Source organism: Heteronotia binoei, chromosome 3 (genome assembly GCF_032191835.1).
Source record: "Heteronotia binoei isolate CCM8104 ecotype False Entrance Well chromosome 3, APGP_CSIRO_Hbin_v1, whole genome shotgun sequence".
In the NCBI taxonomy this organism is placed as follows: domain Eukaryota; kingdom Metazoa; phylum Chordata; class Lepidosauria; order Squamata; family Gekkonidae; genus Heteronotia; species Heteronotia binoei.
The window spans coordinates 48,829,424-48,848,532 of NC_083225.1; the positions used below are offsets into that span (position 1 = coordinate 48,829,424).

Consider the following 19,109-nt stretch of genomic DNA (forward strand, 5'->3'; position numbering starts at 1 on the left):
AATTAAAATATACATGCTAGTGCCTCTGACCTACCTCCAGCCCTTCCCTTCTAAGATTACACTCATGAATTCCAAAGTCTGTGGTCACAGAGGTGTTGGAAGGAAGAATATCTGCTGAGGAAAAATCAGCATGGCTTACGCAAAGCGAAGTTCTGCCTTATCTGTTTTTTGGAGTTCACTGAGCAGGTTATCAAGCATGGGCATAAAGGTGATCTGGTAGACATCATATCCAAAGATTTCTGAATAAGTTTAGCAGTCATGGGATAAGAGTCCTCCTATGGGGTTTAAAAGTTGGTTAAATTGCAGGAGGAATAAATGGCAGCTCTCGCAATGAAGGGAAGTAAGCAGTGGGGTTCCACAAGGATTGTATTGGGACAAGTGCTATTAAATTTGTTCACAAATGATTTGGAAAAGGGGGTGAGCAGTGTAGTCATCAGATTTGCAGATGATACCCAGTTGTTCAGGATGGTGAAAACCAAGGCAGATTGCAAAGAGCAGTGGGAGGATCTCTCCAAATTCAGTGTGTAGGCAACAACATGGCAAATGAAGTTCAACATGGGTAATTGGAAAGTGCTTTGGCATATTGGAACAAATAATGCTAAATTTTTAAATATGTTGACGGGGTCTGACTTAGACTGAAAGAGATCTTGGGGTTATAGTGGAAAGCTTGATGAAAACATTGACTCAGTGTGCAGCAGCAACAAAAAAGGCAACCTCCATGCTAAATAGAGGATTGAAAATATTGTAATGTTTTGGTACAAAGCCATAGTGCAGCATCATTTTGAAAACTGTTTAAAATCCTGGTCACTGTACTTCAAAAAGTACACTGCAGAGCTGGAAAATGTACAAAGGAAGGCAACCAAGATAGTTAGAAGGTTACAGCACCTCTCCTATGAGGAAAGTCTGGAGAGACCAGGCTGTTTCAGTCTAGGAAAAAAAGATGACTAAGGGAAGATATGACAGAGGTTTATAAAATTATGCATGGTGTGGAAAGAGCTGATACTAGAACATGGGACACGTGATATAATTGTTGGGAAATAGGCAAAATGCAGTACTTTTTTACTCAGCAAGTAATTAAAACTTTGGAATTCACTGCCAGTGGAGGTAAGTAATGATGGCCATGTACATAGAGCACTGTAAAAGGGGGTTAGACAGATTGATGGAGGCAGGGGTGGAATTCTAGCAGGAGCTCCTTTGCAGATTACACCATATACCCCTGGTGTAGCTAATCCTCCAAGAGCTTACAAGGCTCTTATTTGTAAATTCTTGGAGGATTGGCTACATCAGAGGTGTGTGACCTAATATGCAAAGGAGCTCCTGCTAGAATTCCACCCCTGCATGGAGGAGAGGTCCATCGATGGTTACTAGCCATGGTTACTGAAGAGAGTCTCTATCTACAGAGGCAGCAAAACTCTGTCTGGTGCTAGGAGGCAGCAGCAGGGGAAGGCTCAAGCTCCATGTTCTGTTTGTTTGGGCTTCTGGGGCAATTGGTTGGCTGCTGTGTGAAATGGTATGCAGACCATTGGTGTGATTCATCAGTCATTTTTCGTATTTTAAAAATGGCCTTGTTGATTCAACATAGATGCCCATTTGGGCCTTGATGTTATTTTTCTCCAATTTTATGAATGCTGAGTTTTCAAACAAAACAGGCTTCAAGGATGCCAAAGCTTGGCAAATGCCTCAAAGTGGTATCTGCACAATGCAAGGCAGATCAGAAATAGAATATAGATAATACGCAGAGACACAAGTACAGCAGGAAAACACAATGAAGTATTTTAGCTTCTACAATTGCAAGGCATTATATAGACAGACAGTTTCTAGATTTCAACTCCACATAATAACATACCTTGGAAACGTTTTGCAGCCGACTCCCTCAGTGAAAAAAAGATATCACACATCACTGTAGGACAACTGACCCCAGATTTTGTAATGACAGTGAAAATCCGGTCTACATATTGCCTAAGATTTTCCTTAGGGGAACAAAAAATATATAGTTAAAACATTTATGCTGAAGCAACGCCATGTGTTTAAAGCAAAAACTAGTATTTCATGGTTCTATACATTAATCAGCAGTATTTGGACCAGGTTGCTGGATCATATTTTAGTGGCTTTTTGTCTATTTTTGGCTGGGGTATTTTGAAGCCATAAGCATCAGAGTTATCACTAAAACTATTAAAAATATAATGAATGAAGTTCCAAAGACTCATGAATGCTGTACAATGATGCTTTTAACAATGTGCTGTGGACCAGCTGGGGAGAGCACTAAATAATGAGAGGCAGACCTAGCCTTTGAAGTTCGGAGGCCATACCTACCACTCATTGAAACTAATGGTCCCTTATAGAGCTGATGCACCACCAACCAGCTGACTCCCCAGGCGGTAGGAGTGTCAAGGGAGAGGGAAGGCAAGCAAGCAATTAAGCAAGCAAGCTGACACAGGGCTTTTTTTGAGCAGGAATGCACATGAGTGCAATTCTGGCTGGCTTGGTATCAGGGGGTGTGGCTTGTTATGCAAATGAGTTCCTGCTGGGCTTTTTCTCAAAAAAAGCCCCGTGTGAAACAATGGTGATGTCAGGGGGTGTGGCCTAATATGCAAATGAGTTACTGCTGTCTGCTGGGCTTTTCCTACAAAAATAGCTCTGCTTAAACATAAAAAGTCACTGCAGTTGACCTGCCCTCTGGAGGGCTACCATTCATCAGCATCGACGGTTAGTAAACTTGGCATCACCAGGTTTGTGTCACCAATCACATTCAATGGGCAGCAGAGCTGGCCTTTGGAGGCCACAGTGGATTTTAAAGTTTACAGGGGAGTTTAAACCTAAAAGGGACATTATTTTCAATGATGACAGACCTGTTCCCCAGAGTTTAAAGGTGTAATGCAGGGGTGTCAAATGTGCAGCCCATGGGCTGGATCAGGTCCCTGGAGAGCCAATTTGGTGTAGTGGTTAAGTGTGTGGACTCTTATCTGGGATAACCAGGTTTGATTCCCCACTCCTCCACTTGCACCTGCTGGAATGGCCTTGGGTTAGCCATAGCTCTGGCAGAGGTTGTCCTTGAAAGGGCAGCTGCTGTGAGAGCCCTCTCAGCCCCACCCACCTCACAGGGTGTCTGTTGTGGGAGGAGAAGATATAGGAGATTGTAAGCCGCTCTGAGTCTCTGATTCAGAGAGAAGGGCGGGGTATAAATCTTCAATTCTTCTTCTTCCTATCAGGCCCGCAAGCAAATCAGCTTCATTCTCCCTCTCTCTTGCTTCTCTCTGTGTCACAGCTTGCTTTGTCAGGATTTCTCAATCACACAGGAGCTACAAAGCAAAGCCTCTATTTTCTCTATTGACTGAGGCTCCTCTCTTAGGGAGGAAGGGGGGGAGGGAGAGCTTTCTTTGATACTGATCACAATATTGCAAGAGTGCTAATACTTTAATAAACATGTTTTATTTTAATTTTCAAAAAAAATCTTTGTCTTTGTCTGTGTCCTTTATAAAGTTTATATCTCTGCTACCTGGCATTACATTTTATGACACACATGGCCCAGCCCAACAAGGTCTCACTTATATCAGATGCTGTCCTCATAACAAATGAGTTTGACACCCCTGGTCTAATGTACTGTCGGATCAGCTAAGGGCCGGAGCTTGTGTCCTGGCTCTCCCTCCTCCTCTGCTCTTGGTGCCTCTGCTACAAGGAGCCATTTCAAGAATTATTGTTTTAATTTGTAAGTTCAGAATGGGCATGATTGTTTTCACTGAACTAAGAGTATTCTTCTGTTAATTTACTGAAACTGAAATTTTCCCCAGCACTACTGTCTGGAATGATAATACTCATGATATTCAATTAAAATTATAATCATGTCCTTTCTAACTTTCAGATGTGGAACTAAAACAATATTTTTGAAGTGCTCGTTCTTGGTTAGTGAGATGGGGGGGAGGAATCTGCTGTTCAACGACATAAACTTTTAATGAAATCTTACTGGATGTCACAAGATTTGGGGGTAGCTAACATAGCTGTTTGGACCCTGGCCATAAGGAAGTAGTAAAACTGAATTCTTTGTTGTTGTTATTGTTTTTTAAAAATATTACTTTAAATGCAAGTTTCTACATGGAGCCATGTGATAATTATTCTTTTGAAAATCTGGCCAATACTTTGATAGAGTTACATTAATTAAAAAGATGTTCAATAAATTTTTCCTCCTTGCTGAATTTAAAATAGACTTCTGCAGGACTTGCCATGCTTAACAATAAAACAAAATGATTAAGATTTACTACGGGGTTGGCAGCTGTTCCAATATTTACTCAGGTTCCTGATTCCAACAGTATTCTAGGAGTGAACAGCTAGGAAGTTTTATACAGGTGCAGGATAACTCGTTTTTCCAGCAAGGCATCTTCTGAATGATCACAGCTTTGCCTTTGCAACACCAAACTGCTGGTTAATCTCTCCTTACTGTGCCCCCATTTCTCTATTATCTTCAACCCAAATCCTCTCCCCCTCAGATATGCTATGTGTCTTGGACATGGTGCAGGTCTTCTGGATATTTATTGCAAGCCATTGCTGAATACAAGCATATGCAAACACACATCCATGCTAAGACAGCTTCACACATCCCCAAATTCCTAAAACACTCTCATGTAGGAGACACCCAATTGCATAATACTATGTGCAGCTATCGTTTATGCACAGGGGTGAACATATTTATTTTTTGCCAACTCTTTATGTGTTGGGAAGCCACAGCAAATCATGGTTTATAAGCATGTATATATTGCAAAATACCAAGTACAATTGTTGGACACTTCAATCTACATGTTAATTTCTTTCATGGAGGAATCTGTCAATGTGTAACCTGCATCAACTTGCAATATCTACCCAGGCTACATATAAAAGACTGGTATGAATGGCATGTTATAGGTAACAGTTCAGTGTTGCAAAGACATGGAAAAACAGCATCCAGCACTGCTTGCTCCAGTTGTAAAAAGCATTGCCCGTTATTGCATACAGCATACAGTACAGCTACATTAATGTCAAACAATGGTAACTATAACAGGTAGCTAGAAGACTTCCTACCTACCCTGTTAGTTTCCAAGTTTTCAGCATCTTTCAACTTCACAGGATCAATTTCACATGGTTTATGTACTTGGCAGATCTAAAATAAATAAACAAACCCATTCCAAGCTTTAGGTGTGACTTGTTCTATATAGCTTGGATTTAATTTCTTATGCAAATAATCTGGGATCAGCTCTTTGTGTTAAACTGAACAAGTTTTGTTCACTTTTGGCAAGATCTCATTGAGTTTTCTTAGCTCCAGTGAAGACAGAATACTGGCTCCCTACAAAGCATGATTTTCAAATTGGGAACAAGCTTTGGGAACATCTGTTTCCTCCCTCTCCTTCCTTCCCTCGCCTGTGCAAATCCCCCCTCCCTTCTCTTCTCATTTTAACTGCTGTTTCATAATGCAACTGCTTTGTTACCAACCTCTTAACTAGAGTTTTGCAAACACAATACGAACCCTTGTTTCAAATGCAGGTTAAGACGGTAAGTCTAATCAGCATTAAACGTGGTTAGCATCCCTTATAGATATACCACTAAACCATGGTTACAACAGACACGGGAAAGGAGGGAGGAAATTCATGCTGGAGAGAAGATGTGCATGAACTGCTCCTCCTCTTCCTTGTCTGTGCACTTCTCCAAGGCAGGTTCCCAATTTGCAAATCAGGCTTTAGTGCAAGGGTGGGGAACCTCTGTCCCGAGGACTGTATGCGGCCCTCGTGGTCACTTGGTGTGGCCCTTGGGAATTGCTGGACCAAACCAAGACATGTGGCAGCCTCCCTGGGGCCTGGCTGGCCAGCGAGGATCATGGGGCCCAGCCGTACTGTGCAACAGCCTCCCCAGGGCCAGGCAGGGATCACAGGGCCCAGATGTACTGTGCGGCAGCCTCCCTGGGGCCTGGCTGGCTGGCCAGAATTGTTGCGGGGCCTGGAAAAGTTACTGTCACAGTTCAGTTTGCACTTGATTATCCCAGATGGTGTGGCCTAATATGCTAATGAGTGTGTGACCTAATATGCTAATATTAGGGGATGTGGTCTAATATGCTACTGAGTTCCGGCTGGGCTTTTTCTACCAAAAAACCCTGGACCTATGCATTTGCCTAAGACAGTGGGCTGGGTGTGTGTGTGCGCCAGATTAGGCTCTCCCTACATGACTTCAAATAGAAAAACAATTATTTGTATTGATTTTGCCAGCCTGAATCGTTCTCCCTTGGAGGAGCACTGTTTTTATAAGTTGATAATTTTTTATGGCCCACGAATGATGTTATAAATATCCATATGGCCCTTGGCAGGAAAAAGGTTCCCCATCCCTGCTTTAGTGGGACCCAACATTACACTATCCTGACCCAAACAGCCCAGGCTAGACTGATCTCATCAGACCTCAGAAGCTATGCAGGGTCAGCCCTGGTTAATATTTGGATGGGTGACTACTGAGGAATACCAGGGTCACAACGCAGAGGCAGGAAATGGCAAACCACTTCTGAAAATCTCGTACCTATAGAGTCGCCATAAGTCAGCTGTGACTTGACAGCAAAAAAAAAAAAAATTACACTAGCACACGTCTTCAATGAATATTTTTAGACATTTCTCCTGTTATTGATTTTGCTTTAAGCCCCCTAACCAGGTGAACATTTAAGGAAACCTTTTTATATCACAGCTTTTGTTTCATAAAAGAACAAAAGAATATCATTGCAGAACTATTTTTACACAAAAGAAGTATAGATTCTTGGTGAGCTATGTCATGAACCGCGGAGTTAGGAAAGCGCCACGTCAATTCAAGGAAATGTGTGGTCCGCTTATTTGTGACAATGGCAAAAGGGATCGACTAACTGCACCACAGAGATAATGAAATGTTACCACATTTTAAGCAAGAAGAAGTACAACCATCTAAAAATAATCCACGTATTTAATATTGCTGGTTGTTTCTTTCAGGCGTTTGCATGTCTTTAAATGCTTTCCTGAAATGAAAATGCTTGTTTTTGTAATACAAGACATAGCTCTGTGTGCAACTTAAAACATTTAATTTTGTATTAAATCTTTGGCATTAAAAGTCTTTGGCATTTGATTGATTTGCAGGATAAGTAACCTCCCACCTCACTTTGTGCATCAGCCCACAGGTCCAACAGCCTTAAAACAACAAGAAATTTCACTCTTTGCTTTTAAAAGGATTTCAGGTTTATAAATGTGTCTACGGATCTTCATACCTCATCAATAATTGACTTTAGAGTAACCTGAAGGTAGTGCATCCCTGCCAATTTCATGGTTTCATCAATGCATTTGGAAGTTAATGAGTTTCCTCTGAAAATGGTGTTTGGATCTCTGGAAGCAAAACAATTTCCCCATCATTTAAGCCTTCTAAATCATTAATACTATCAATATGATGAAATTAAAAAAGCAGTACATGGAGCAGATGGGCACACCCATAGTACCTTCTCTGGCCAAAACCTAAGAGGTGCCAGTTGCAGGTACCCTTCTTTTTTTTTTAGATTGTATCGCAAGCAATCATTCACTTCAGTTGACATAAAACACAGATGGTACCCACAGACTGTTCCATGGTTGATACCTCAGGCCAAAGAGCTACTAAATTAAGAGGGATGGCAGTCAAAGATGAACTAGATGCGTTGATATCAGAGAATATCTCCTTGCAATAATTCTCTTTCGCACAGAGGGGCAATGAAACAGGGCATTTTAAAATTTAGGCTAGCAGCAAAGTTGATGAGGAAACAAAAGGCCTCATTGTAGTTATTATTAATCGTTGAAACAAGCTATCCCCATTCCTTTTTTAGGACAATCTTTCTAGTTTTAATCAGTTCTCCTTATAACAAACTGTTCCTAGAAAGCTCAACTGTTGGCTTTTAAATTAGAAGAAGAAGAATAAGATATTGGATTTATATCCCACCCTCCACTCCGAAGAGTCTCAGAGTGGCTCACAATCTCCTTTACCTTCCTCCCCCACAACAGACACCCTGTGAGGTGGGTGGGGCTGGAGAGGGCTCTCACAGCAGCTGCCCTTTCAAAGACAACCTGTGCCAGAGCTATGGCTGACCCAAGGCCATTCCAGCAGGTGCAAGTGGAGGAGTGGGGAATCAAACTCGGTTCTTCCAGATAAGAGTCCACACACTTAACCACTACACCAAACTGGCTGGTTTCATTTACAAGTGTAAAGGCAGGTTTCATTTACAAGTGTATGAGTTGGATCCATTAACTGAACAGAACAGATCCTTCTCCCTTTTCTCCTCCCTCTGTAGCTCTTTGTGCCTCCTGGAAAAGCTGCCCTGGAGGAAGGTGGCATGGATTGGGATTCAGTTGAAGAGGCTGCTATCCAAGAGGAACTGGTAGAAAGCAGCACGCTTTCCCTCACATGAGTTCTTCTATGAAAGGAACAAGAAGTTGGGCAAGAACAATGGTGGTGGATTTCTCCACACGTCCCTTTTGGCTTTAATATCAGGCTGTGTTCCTGATGGTTCCCCAAGCCCTCAAGAGTAGTGGGGAGGGGGCCCTCAAGAGACTACAGGGGAAGAGAAACAAGAACACTTCTGAGTAAATCTTCCAGGAAAGTTGTATTTGTTATTTTTAACTAGATTCCTAATCTGGAGGCAGGAACTGGTAGAGGAAAAAAGGAAGGAATGATGCATGGGCAAATAGGGAACAGGATGCAGAATGTCATACTAGCAGAAATTACAGGAAGGCATGCAATAGGGTTCCAAATTTTAGATAAACCATGAATTAGAGGACACTCTGGAAGTCCTGCCCTGATGTTAAGACTGTGTCATTTAGCGCTGTTAACCTCCAGGTAGTACCTGGAGATGTCCTGGAATTATAGCTGATCTCCAGACTACAGAGATCAGTTGCAGAAATATAACTGATCTCCAGCCTACAAAGATCAGTTCTCCTGAAGAAAATGGCTGCTTTGAAGGGCACTGTACCCCAAAAGGTTCCTCCTCTCCCCAAACCCCCACTCTCCTCAGGCACCACTCCAAAATCTTCAGGAATTTCTCAGCTCAGAGCTGGCAACCCTAGTGACATTCTAGATAAAAAGATAAATCTTTTTTGTCAAAAGATCATCTTGCTTATGTTCATTCTTGTTAGTGCTTCCAATTGCATCTATGCAATAAGAAATAAATGTTTCAAAAATCATGAAACCGGGAGCTCTTAAAACATTTTATTTTTAATGTTTTCATGCTGCCTTTCTACCCAGCTAGGGTCCCCAAAGCGGCACACATTAAAACATTTGAACAATTAAAGACAACATTTAACAGAGCAAAAATAATGTAATAATATCACATATATGAGCAACACCAGAACCAGGGAAGAGGGCCAATAAACTATCAATCAATCACCATGATTGGAGGAATGCCAAACAAAAAATAAGGGCTATCTTGAGACTCAACACATGCGACTGCAAGGAAATTCCACAAATTTCACTTCAGGCTAATTGATTTTATTCCACTGAGAAAGTTACTGAGACAAGGGGAAAAGTGGGATATAAATGTGTTAATCATTAAATAAAATAACAGTTTTAATAATGAAATAAAATAATGGTTTCAGCAACAGCTTGCACTGAGCAAAACCCTTTACAAACCTTGGTTTTCAAGGCTTCTAAAGGGCAATGATATTCTTCATTTTCTCTCTTCAAGCCATGTGTTCCACTTCAACTGAAAGCTGCAATTATCACACTTATGCAATCCCCATCTTGCCTGCATACCACATTGACTCTCTCAGATTTCTACCCTTCTAGACCTCAGGCTGGTGAATCATGATTAGCCACTAACTTCCTATAGGGCAAATATTCTGCTATGGAACCCCTTAAGCAAAAGAATGCTGGTAACCAAAACCCAATTTTTATTTTCCCTGTAGTGGCACTTCTAAAAGTACTGCTTGCTACATGAGCTGACAAACTTCAAAATATATGTACCATTGTACTTACTGAGTTCTTCTTACTTCTGCATTTGCAATTGCACTTATGAAAGGCACAATTTTGCCATAGTGTAAGAAGAGCCGCACCAGAGGTATGGCTGCCTCCTGTTTTTCCCTGCAAACTTCACCCAACGCATGGGCAGCAGATGCTGAAACAGGCTAAATATTGGAAAGAAACAAAGCTGGATAACCAAGTAGTTAACTTATTTCTCATTAATTTGTGCAGGACTGCTAATATTAGTTGCAGTGCCCAGCTGGAAAGATACCTGATGGGCATCTAGGTGATCACTTTTAATCACAAGAGGGCACTAAGAAGAAAACAAATATAACACACTGTGTATTCATTCATATTGTACAGTAAATATTCCAGCAGTTTTTTTGAATGGGAAAGAACTGGCTACAGTTGTTCTATTTCTGCTTTCCTTGGTATTGATTTAACTGTCCAATCTAGGAGATGTACAAAAAAGACAATGTGGTACCCTTACTCTGTTCTGTGTTATACTTATGCAGAGAAAGCCTCTATTATTAATTAGTTCTGCTGACAGAAAGGTGAAATTTTTTTTAATTTTGTTTGATTTTTAGCCTGTCCTTCCTGTAGAACAGGCTCAGGGCAGGTTACACCATAAAAACAGTCAACAGTAAAAACAGTAGAAGACCAATTTAAAATATATAAAATCTAAAATTACAAAGACTAAGATGGCAGATTCCGCCTCACAGATGTGACCTATTGTCCAGGTCCAGCAGATCTTGTGGCACTGGGATGGAATGAGGGGGGAGGCCGATAACAAGTGACGCCCACTGCCTCAGCTGAAAGCCTGGTGAAAGAACTCTGTTTTACAGGCCCTGAGGGCTGGGTATTACCAAAAATTGTTGTGTCGCTGATCATAAGGACCTACGGCGCTCATACAGGGTGGTCTCAAAGGCATGCTGGCCCCTGGCCATATAGGGCTTTAAAGGTAAGTACCAACACCTTGAACCGGATCCGGTACTCAGTGGGTAGCCAGTGCTGTTCACACAGCACAGGATGGATCTGTTCCCGTACAGGCGATGAAGTCAACATATGTGCAGCAGCGTTCTGCACCAGCTGGAGTTGATATTAAGCTAGTCCAGGTTCTAGTATCTATGTGAGAAAAGAAAGTCGCCAGTTTGGCTGGAAGGACATCACACAGGGTGAAAGAAGGAACCCAGAAGAAAGGTAGGTCCAAGGCCTTTTTTTTAAAGCAGGAACACACAAGAACACAGTTCCGGCTGGCTTGGCATCAGGGGGTGTGGCCTAATATGCAAACAAATTCCTGCTGGGCTTTCTCTACCAAAAAAGCCCTGTAGATCCTTACAGAAGAACTCTGAAGAATTTTCAGAATGTTTAAGGTATGGAGGACTAAATGCAATCCAAGGGGAGGAAAGGAGATGGTTGGCATGGAGCCAGAGTCAAAGAGACTAGGTTGTTAAAGGAAGTGGGTGTTATCTTTAGACACTGATAAGGGAATTCTGCCAGCTGTACTGTCTATTATAATGGCAGCATTGCAACCTAGAAATCATAATGGAGAGGGTCAAAATGCAGCACAGGGTTAAATTTCACATATTGATTAGAACTAATCAGCCTATTATTTGGCTGCAGTCTTTTCAATGAAATAATGGTTTACCCATAAAACAGAAGCTATTTCTTTCAATAAAACACCAATCCATTACGCACAAATTTCAACATATCCCTCCATTAATTTGGATGGGTATACTACAAAAATCTTGGATCCATTAAAATGGAAGAAAGACAAGATATAAATAAAATATTTAAAAGGCTTGCTTCATAACTCAAATCATGTATATTCTTATTTCAAATGCCCATTAGATGGCTATCAATTTATTTAATGTCATATTACACAGATATTTTACATGGAACCCATAAAACAAAGGAGAGAAGAAGACGACGACAACATTGGATTTATATCCCCCCCTCCACTCAAGAGACTCAGAGCGGCTCACAATCTCCTTTATCTTCCTCCCCCACAACAAACACCCTGTGAGGTGGGTGGGGCTGAGAGGGCTCTCACAGCAGCTGCCCTTTCAAAGACAAGCTCTGTGATAACTATGGCTGACCCAAAGCCATTCCAGCAGGTGCAAATGGAGGAGTGGAGAATCAAACCCGGTTCTCCCAGATAAGAGTCAGCACACTTAACCACTACACCAAACTGGCTCTCCAATTCATTGTCTATTATTCATTCTCTATTATTACTCTCTCTCTTTTTCTTTAAAGACATATATCTGAAGCCACCAGAATGGTTTGAAAACAGTTCTGATGTAATGCTGGCTCCCCAGAAAAACATGGAGCAAGCCTCAATGAATGTATGCAATCTTCCCTCCCTGGTGTAAACTGAGACCACTCAGCCTCCTTTTAATCTTGGTTAAACAACTCCTCAACACTAATGTTAAGAGTAGTTCAAGCAAACCAGAATTTCTCTTAACCTAGTATCTGCAGCCAAATTCAAACTGTAGTTTCAGACCTCCTGTTCAAAGAAAATCATGGTTAGACTTCACTATTGGTAATGTCACAGTTAAAGGAGAAAGGGAAGAGGTTCCAGAGAGTTCTCCTACCTAGCTGCTGATTTGTTAACCATGGTTATCATGGAACCAGAGTTCCCAAGGAGCCAACACACCAGCTCAGTTCATTGTAAAATGACAAACCAAGAATGATGATTTTGAGAAGAGTTCTGGGAACAACCAATAGCAAAAAACTTACCTCAACATCTGCAGATTTTAACAAGAGATCTCTAAGTGGGCTATAATAGTCTGAAGGAAATACATGGTCTTCTGTGTAAACCACATTTAACCTCAAGGAACCCAGGTCATCTGGTTTCAGTGACTTGTTGCCGTTATCTCTGGGCTGGAGGAAGTACCTAGCAAAAGGACAAAAAAACAGCCAAGCGGTGAGTCATGAGCAGATAGAAAATCCACAAATCTTCCTTCCCTGGACCTTTTAGAAGCATAAAGGTATTACTGCAATGTAGTAAACTGGCAAGTATTTTCATAGTAAAATTCATGGGGAGGTGAATTTTTGAAATTAGATATAATTGTGATGCAATATTAGTACATGGTTTTATAGCAATTGTATCAAGTACCATGCTTCATAAGAGCTAGATTGCCGAAGAAATTTCAAAGGTAGCCTTAATTCTCCCAGAAATTCATCGCCAAACTTCAAGTTGCTTGCATTCCAAAGGTCAATTCTGTAACAAAACCAAAGAGTTAAACTGCAACCATTTCTCCTCATTAATTCTTCATTCTACCTGCCAGCCCCCACACCATCTAGAAGGGAAATGGTATCTTGCAAAGTTCAAAATAAAGTCCTGTCTTCCTGCCTCAAGTGGGAAAACAATGATAGGACTACTGAAGGTATGGAAGATGGCAACAAGGAAGGCTTTGCAATTTTTAAATTGAGTCTACATATTTTTGTGATTCCTTTGGGAAAAAAACACACACAAAAAACATAACCAACCAAAACTTGCTCTATCAACAAGAACTGTGAATTTAGTTCCTTATTTATTATATCACTGTTTGGGGGCAATCCCACACCCTCAGTCTTACCAAGAATCCTGGAAATGGAACAGGCAACACAGGGTTACCAACCTTCAGGTATGACATGGAGATCTCCCAGAATTACATCTGATCTCTAGACTACAGAGAGCAGTTCCCTTGGAAAAAATGGCTGCTTTGGATGTATACTCTATGGAATTACAGCCTTCTGAGGTACCGCTCTTCCTCAAACCCCAACCTCCCTAGGCTCCACACCCCAAATCCCCAATCCAGAGCTGGCAACCCTAGCAATGCTGGTAACCACAGTCACCAGAGTTCCTCCCACTCTGGGCAGCTCTGAGTGAGAGCCCTGAGAACAAACAACCACAGGGTGGGCAGGATACATGGGTGGGCACAGGCCCAACATGACAGCCCACTTAAAAGCTGCAGGAAGTAGGTTTGCCAGCCCCCAGGTCCTGGCGGGGGATCCCCTGGTTTGTAGGCTCCTCTCCACCACCAGCCAGCTGGCCAGTTGGGGAAGCCTTGCCTCAACAGCCACCATGTGCCTTTAAACCTCTGCAGGCTTAAAAGAACCTTGCAGACTGCTTGTGTTTTAGACTGTGTGTGTGCCTTTAAATCTCAGCTTGAGGAAAGCTGCACGGGCAGGGGGAGCAAGCAAAGCCACCTGGTTCTTCCCAGTGAGTGAGTGAACCATGTGAGAAAGAAAGCAAAGCCAGTACAGTCTCTCTGTTTGCTTTGCACCAGTTTCAGAAGTTGTGTGTATAGTAAAATGGAGGGCAGGTAGAACTCCCTTCTTCACTTGGTATATGGCTCATACATCAAATAAACACATGAAGATTATACTGAGTCACATCACTGGCCTGTCAAGGTCAGTACTGTATATTCTGATTGAAAGCGGCTCTTCAAGGTCTCAAGTCAAGGTTTTTTCACATCACATAACACCTGATCCTTTCAAATGAAGATGCCAGGCATTGAACTTGGAACCTTCTACTTGCAAAGCTGATGCACTATTGCTGAGCCACAGGCCCTTCAGATAATGACATCTGATCTTGCTCTATCCTCAGAGCATGGAAATCCTGGGCTTCTGGCATCCTCCTGAGTCAGGACATTGACCTTGTAGCTTGGACAGCGTTTGACAATCCCAGCTTGTATTATTAACATGCTGTACTTTAAAAATATGTATACCAGATGACTATAAAATGATATACTTTCACAATTTTTAATGGCATTACTTACAATGCAAGAAACTGCAAGGACTTTCTGCCACTTGTGCAGGCTTCTCACATATATACTACTTAGCCCGGACTGTATATGTGTGTGCTTGTATATGTGCAACATAGAAACAAATTTACCTGATTTCCATCTTGTCCACTTCATCAGCATCTTCAATTTCAAAGTGGGACTTCTTGTTATAACTGCAGGGTCTGGTAATCTATTCCAGATGAGAATTGGTAAAACGATCAGTATAATCTTACTAGACAATAGATGCAAAGCCAAAAAACTAGCTAATTGTAGATGATTAAGCAAAGATAGTTTCTGAAATTCATGCAGATGAAGCAGGAGTGACTATTGATCATTTAAGAGACAGATGGGGAATCCATACCTGGCTTCTTATGTGGGACAGGGCACTAAGCATACACAGTAGCAGTTTACAAGGGGAGGGCAGGAGGATTAATGACAAAGCTAGTAAGTTAAATTGGCCAAACTTTAGAAATATAGGCCATTACAACAACAAAAAAGTAAACCGTGTTTGCTTAACTCTGCTGTTTACATTCTAAATCCATCGCTACTGTAATGTCTAGTTTCGCCCCAAAATGTATTTTAATCTACTAACTGGTTTTTATATGTCTAATTTTTAATTGTTAAATTTACAGTTTTTATTTATTAATGTAAATGTATAAAATGCTGTTAGCCGCCCTGAGCCGCCTAGGCGGGGAGGGCGGGATACAAATAAAATCTATTATTATTATTAAAATTGCAATCCTAAGAACCAGGGGTGGAATTCTAGCAGGAGCTCATTTGCATATTAGGCCACACACCCGTGATGTAGCCAATTCTGATTGGCTGTATCAGGGGTGTGTGGCTTAATATGCAAAAGAGCTCCTGCTTGAATTTCACCCCTGCTAAGAACATTATCTCAGGAGTAAGTCCCACTGAATAGACCAGAGCAGACCTGCTCAGGATTATTCTCTTTGAACACTGAAGGATAATGGTTATCAGGGCTTGTTTTGTGGGAAAAGCCCAGCAAGAACTCATTTGCATATTAGGACACACACCTTGATGCCAAGCCAGCCAGAACTGCATTCTTGCGTGTTCCTGCTAAAAAAACCCTCTAGTAGTTGGTACTGTTTGAGAGAGACTGATATCCCAATTCAATAAGACTTATTCTCAGATAACCAGGTTGTTGGGGCTTTTTTTTTACATATTAGGCCACACCCTGTGACACCAAGCCAGCCGGAATGCCGTTCTTGTGCATTCCTGCTCAAAAAACCTCTGATAGTTATCACTACCCAGTCATTATATATCTATGCGAGGTGGATAATATGAATCCCATCTGCATGGCTGTTTTTCATCTATGGCAGAACAGCTGCATCTTATTTTTTTGTACTGGCAGGGTGATTTCCACCTTTCCATTCTACCCTCCATTCTAAATGAGAGCAGAGGAAATGGGGATTCCACTTACTCAGAGTTCAACCGATAGTTCATGTTTTAAATAGGAAGGAGAGGTGAGGTCTGCACTTCCTAACCTGAGGGCAATACCTCGTCATATCACACATAAATCTGCAATATCATCTTCTCCCTTTTTTAACAGGTATGATTTCTCAATGGGAAAGGATCCGGGAAAGAGAGAGAGTGCCTTTGAATTATTCAAAGGACAATGCAGAACAGCGTATGCATAGATTCACAATTAAAAATTCCTTTTTACTAGCAGGTTTTTTAAATTCTTAGCAGATGGGATGTTTGTGAACACTCCAAAACACCTCAGAAGCTGAGCAAGTAACGATGTAGGGTTCATTTTAGCCCATCAAAAGCAAATTTTTATTGTCAGTCACCCTGAAGGTTCCAGAGAACACAGCCTATATTTATTTCTGTCCCACCCCCCCACTCAACCAATGTTCCCTCTAAGCTGTGGAGTCCTGTAAGCAAAAATTCCACTTTGTGAGCTACTGGCTGTGAGCTGGCTGCATAAATTAGTTTCTTCAGGGGCCATCCTTCCTGACCTAAGACAAAAACGTGTGAGCTGGAAGCTAAAAAACTGTGAGCTAGCTCACACTAATTCAGCTTAGAGGGAACACTGCCCACAACAGAAGTTAACTTATTTTGGAATAAATTAGGGGCGGGGGCCATAGTATTTTAGTCTACAAATCTCTGCATGCTTCACTTTAATTAGATAGTCAGTGACCATAGCAAGTACTTTCAAAGATCTTTCCAAAGCTGGTTTTGATCATATAAATAGATACATAGATGTTACTGCCCCTCCCTGTCTATAGAATGCATGTGCAAAACACACTACATGACACGCTCAGCGGAGGCAGCTGCCTCTCTACAGCACAGGAGGAAACTATTTTAAAAATGAGGTTATCTATTATTCTGTTTTTCGTAACACAAAGGCAAGAATATAACTTTTGAGGTTTTCAATTCTCACCAGCCTACGACACAAAAACTACCACTAGAGTACCCCACCCAGCAAGTAACCACAATGCTTGCAATGGAATGTGTGCAGAGATGAAGCTGTTCAGAAGTCCCTTCCTGTTACCGACTCAAAACGTTTTGGTGGACCAGAGGTTGTTTTTTTCCTTCCCACAAAAACGTGATTTTATTATCGGTAGAGATATATATACCTATAAGGATGCTGATCTAACTGCTTTTTAAAAACACAGATAGCAACAGAAAAGATAGTTCCAAATAAAAGGCCAAACTGACAGACATTTAAACGGTAATGCTTGCAACTCATGAAAATTAATGGGAACTAGAAGCACTGGAAGCTAAGGTCCCTAATTATGTATTTAACGTAAATGTACCTTGGAGCCAAACAAACTTGGTATGTTTCAGCAGTTCTCTCTGTGTTAGTCTGTTTTATACAGTCTCTTCACTGGAGAATCAAGAATCTGATTTTGAATGCATTCACAACACCAGAGAGGGGCAGAATACAAGTAAATTTGTTTTTAATAAAATTGGCTGTGGCCTTCCATATTATCGTATAATCCAAGAGTGGCCAAACTTCCTTAATGTAAGAGCCACATAGAATAAACATCAGATTCTGAAAGCTGCAAGACAGAAGGAAGGAAGGAAGGATGGAAAATAGATGGGGGAGGGAGGGAGAAGTGAAAGCAACTTTAACTTTAAATGCATTATCCAAGCCAATCAATGGGGTGGTGGGAGCTTTGAGAGCCACACAATGTGTGTGAAAGAGCCACATGTGACTCCTGAGCCACAGTTTGGCCACCCCGGTATAATCATATCAATATAGGAGAGACATTTTGATCATGTCAATCAGCTTGGTTAAGACTATCTTGGACCAGCATGCCTATTTTTATTTTATTTTACCTACTTCCTCTCCCCCCAGCCCCACTAAGAGTAGCAGCAGCAACCAAATACCAGAAAGCTGGGCAGAGACTTTAACAACACATTCTCACCCTTCTGGTTTTCTTAGATCCCATAGGATTGCCAATCTCCAGTTAGGGACAGGGGACCTTCTGGTTTGGAGGTCCTCCCCCCACCTCAGGGTTATTAGATACTGGCGGTGGATGGGGAGGGAAATGTCTGCTGGGCACTCTATTATATCCAATGGAGACCGATTCCCATAGGGTATAATGGAGAATTGATCCATGAGTATCTGGGGTTCTGGGGGGCTGTTTTTTGAGTCAGAAGTACCAAATTTTCAGCATAGCATTTGGTGCCTCTCCTCAAAACACCTCCCAAGTTTCAAATGAATTGGACCAGGGGGTCCAATTCTATGAGCCCCCAAAGAAGGCACCCCATCCTTCATTATTTCCAAATGGAGGGAAGGCATTTAAAAGGCACGCGGTCGCTGAAAATGTCAAGACAGTGTGCGTTTGCAATAAAAAAGGCCAACGCCATGCTGGGAATTATTAGGAAGGGAATTGAAAACAAATCAGGCAATATCATAATGCCCCTGTATAAATCGATGGTGCGGTCTCATTTGGAGTACTGTGTGCAGTTCTGGTCGCCGCACCTCAAAAAGGATATTATAGCATTGGAGAAAGTCCAGAAAAGGGCAACTAGAATGATTAAAGGGCTGGAACACTTTCCCTATGAAGAAAGGTTGAAACGCTTAGGGCTCTTTAGCTTGGAGAAACGTCGACTGCGGGGTGACATGATAGAGGTTTACAAGATAATGCATGGCATGGGATGGAGAAAGTAGAGAAAGAAGTACTTTTCTCCCTTTCTCACAATACAAGAACTCGTGGGCATTCGATGAAATTGCTGAGCAGACAGGTTAAAATGGATAAAAGGAAGTACTTCTTCACCCAAAGGGTGATTAACATGTGGAATTCAATGCCACAGGAGGTGGTGGCGGCCACAAGCATAGCCACCTTCAAGAGGGGGTTAGATAAAAATATGGAGCAGAGGTCCATCAGTGGCTATTAGCCACAGTGTGTGTATGTGTGTATA

The 19,109-nt window shown here is 41.7% G+C and overlaps 1 protein-coding gene across 2 annotated transcripts in view; it reads right to left on the reverse strand.

The window, feature by feature from the left end:
* The window catches only part of RASA3 (RAS p21 protein activator 3), a 212,352-nt gene that overhangs the window by 32,806 nt on the left and 160,437 nt on the right, over positions 1-19,109 (reverse strand). For both annotated transcript variants that reach the window (XM_060233749.1, XM_060233750.1), the window contains exons 8-14: positions 14,825-14,904; positions 13,061-13,165; positions 12,682-12,838; positions 9,958-10,106; positions 7,235-7,349; positions 5,054-5,128; positions 1,847-1,970 (exon numbers count right to left, since the gene is read on the reverse strand). In XM_060233749.1, the coding sequence (XP_060089732.1) occupies positions 1,847-1,970; positions 5,054-5,128; positions 7,235-7,349; positions 9,958-10,106; positions 12,682-12,838; positions 13,061-13,165; positions 14,825-14,904 (805 nt within the window). The remainder of the gene's footprint in view (positions 1-1,846; positions 1,971-5,053; positions 5,129-7,234; positions 7,350-9,957; positions 10,107-12,681; positions 12,839-13,060; positions 13,166-14,824; positions 14,905-19,109) is intronic.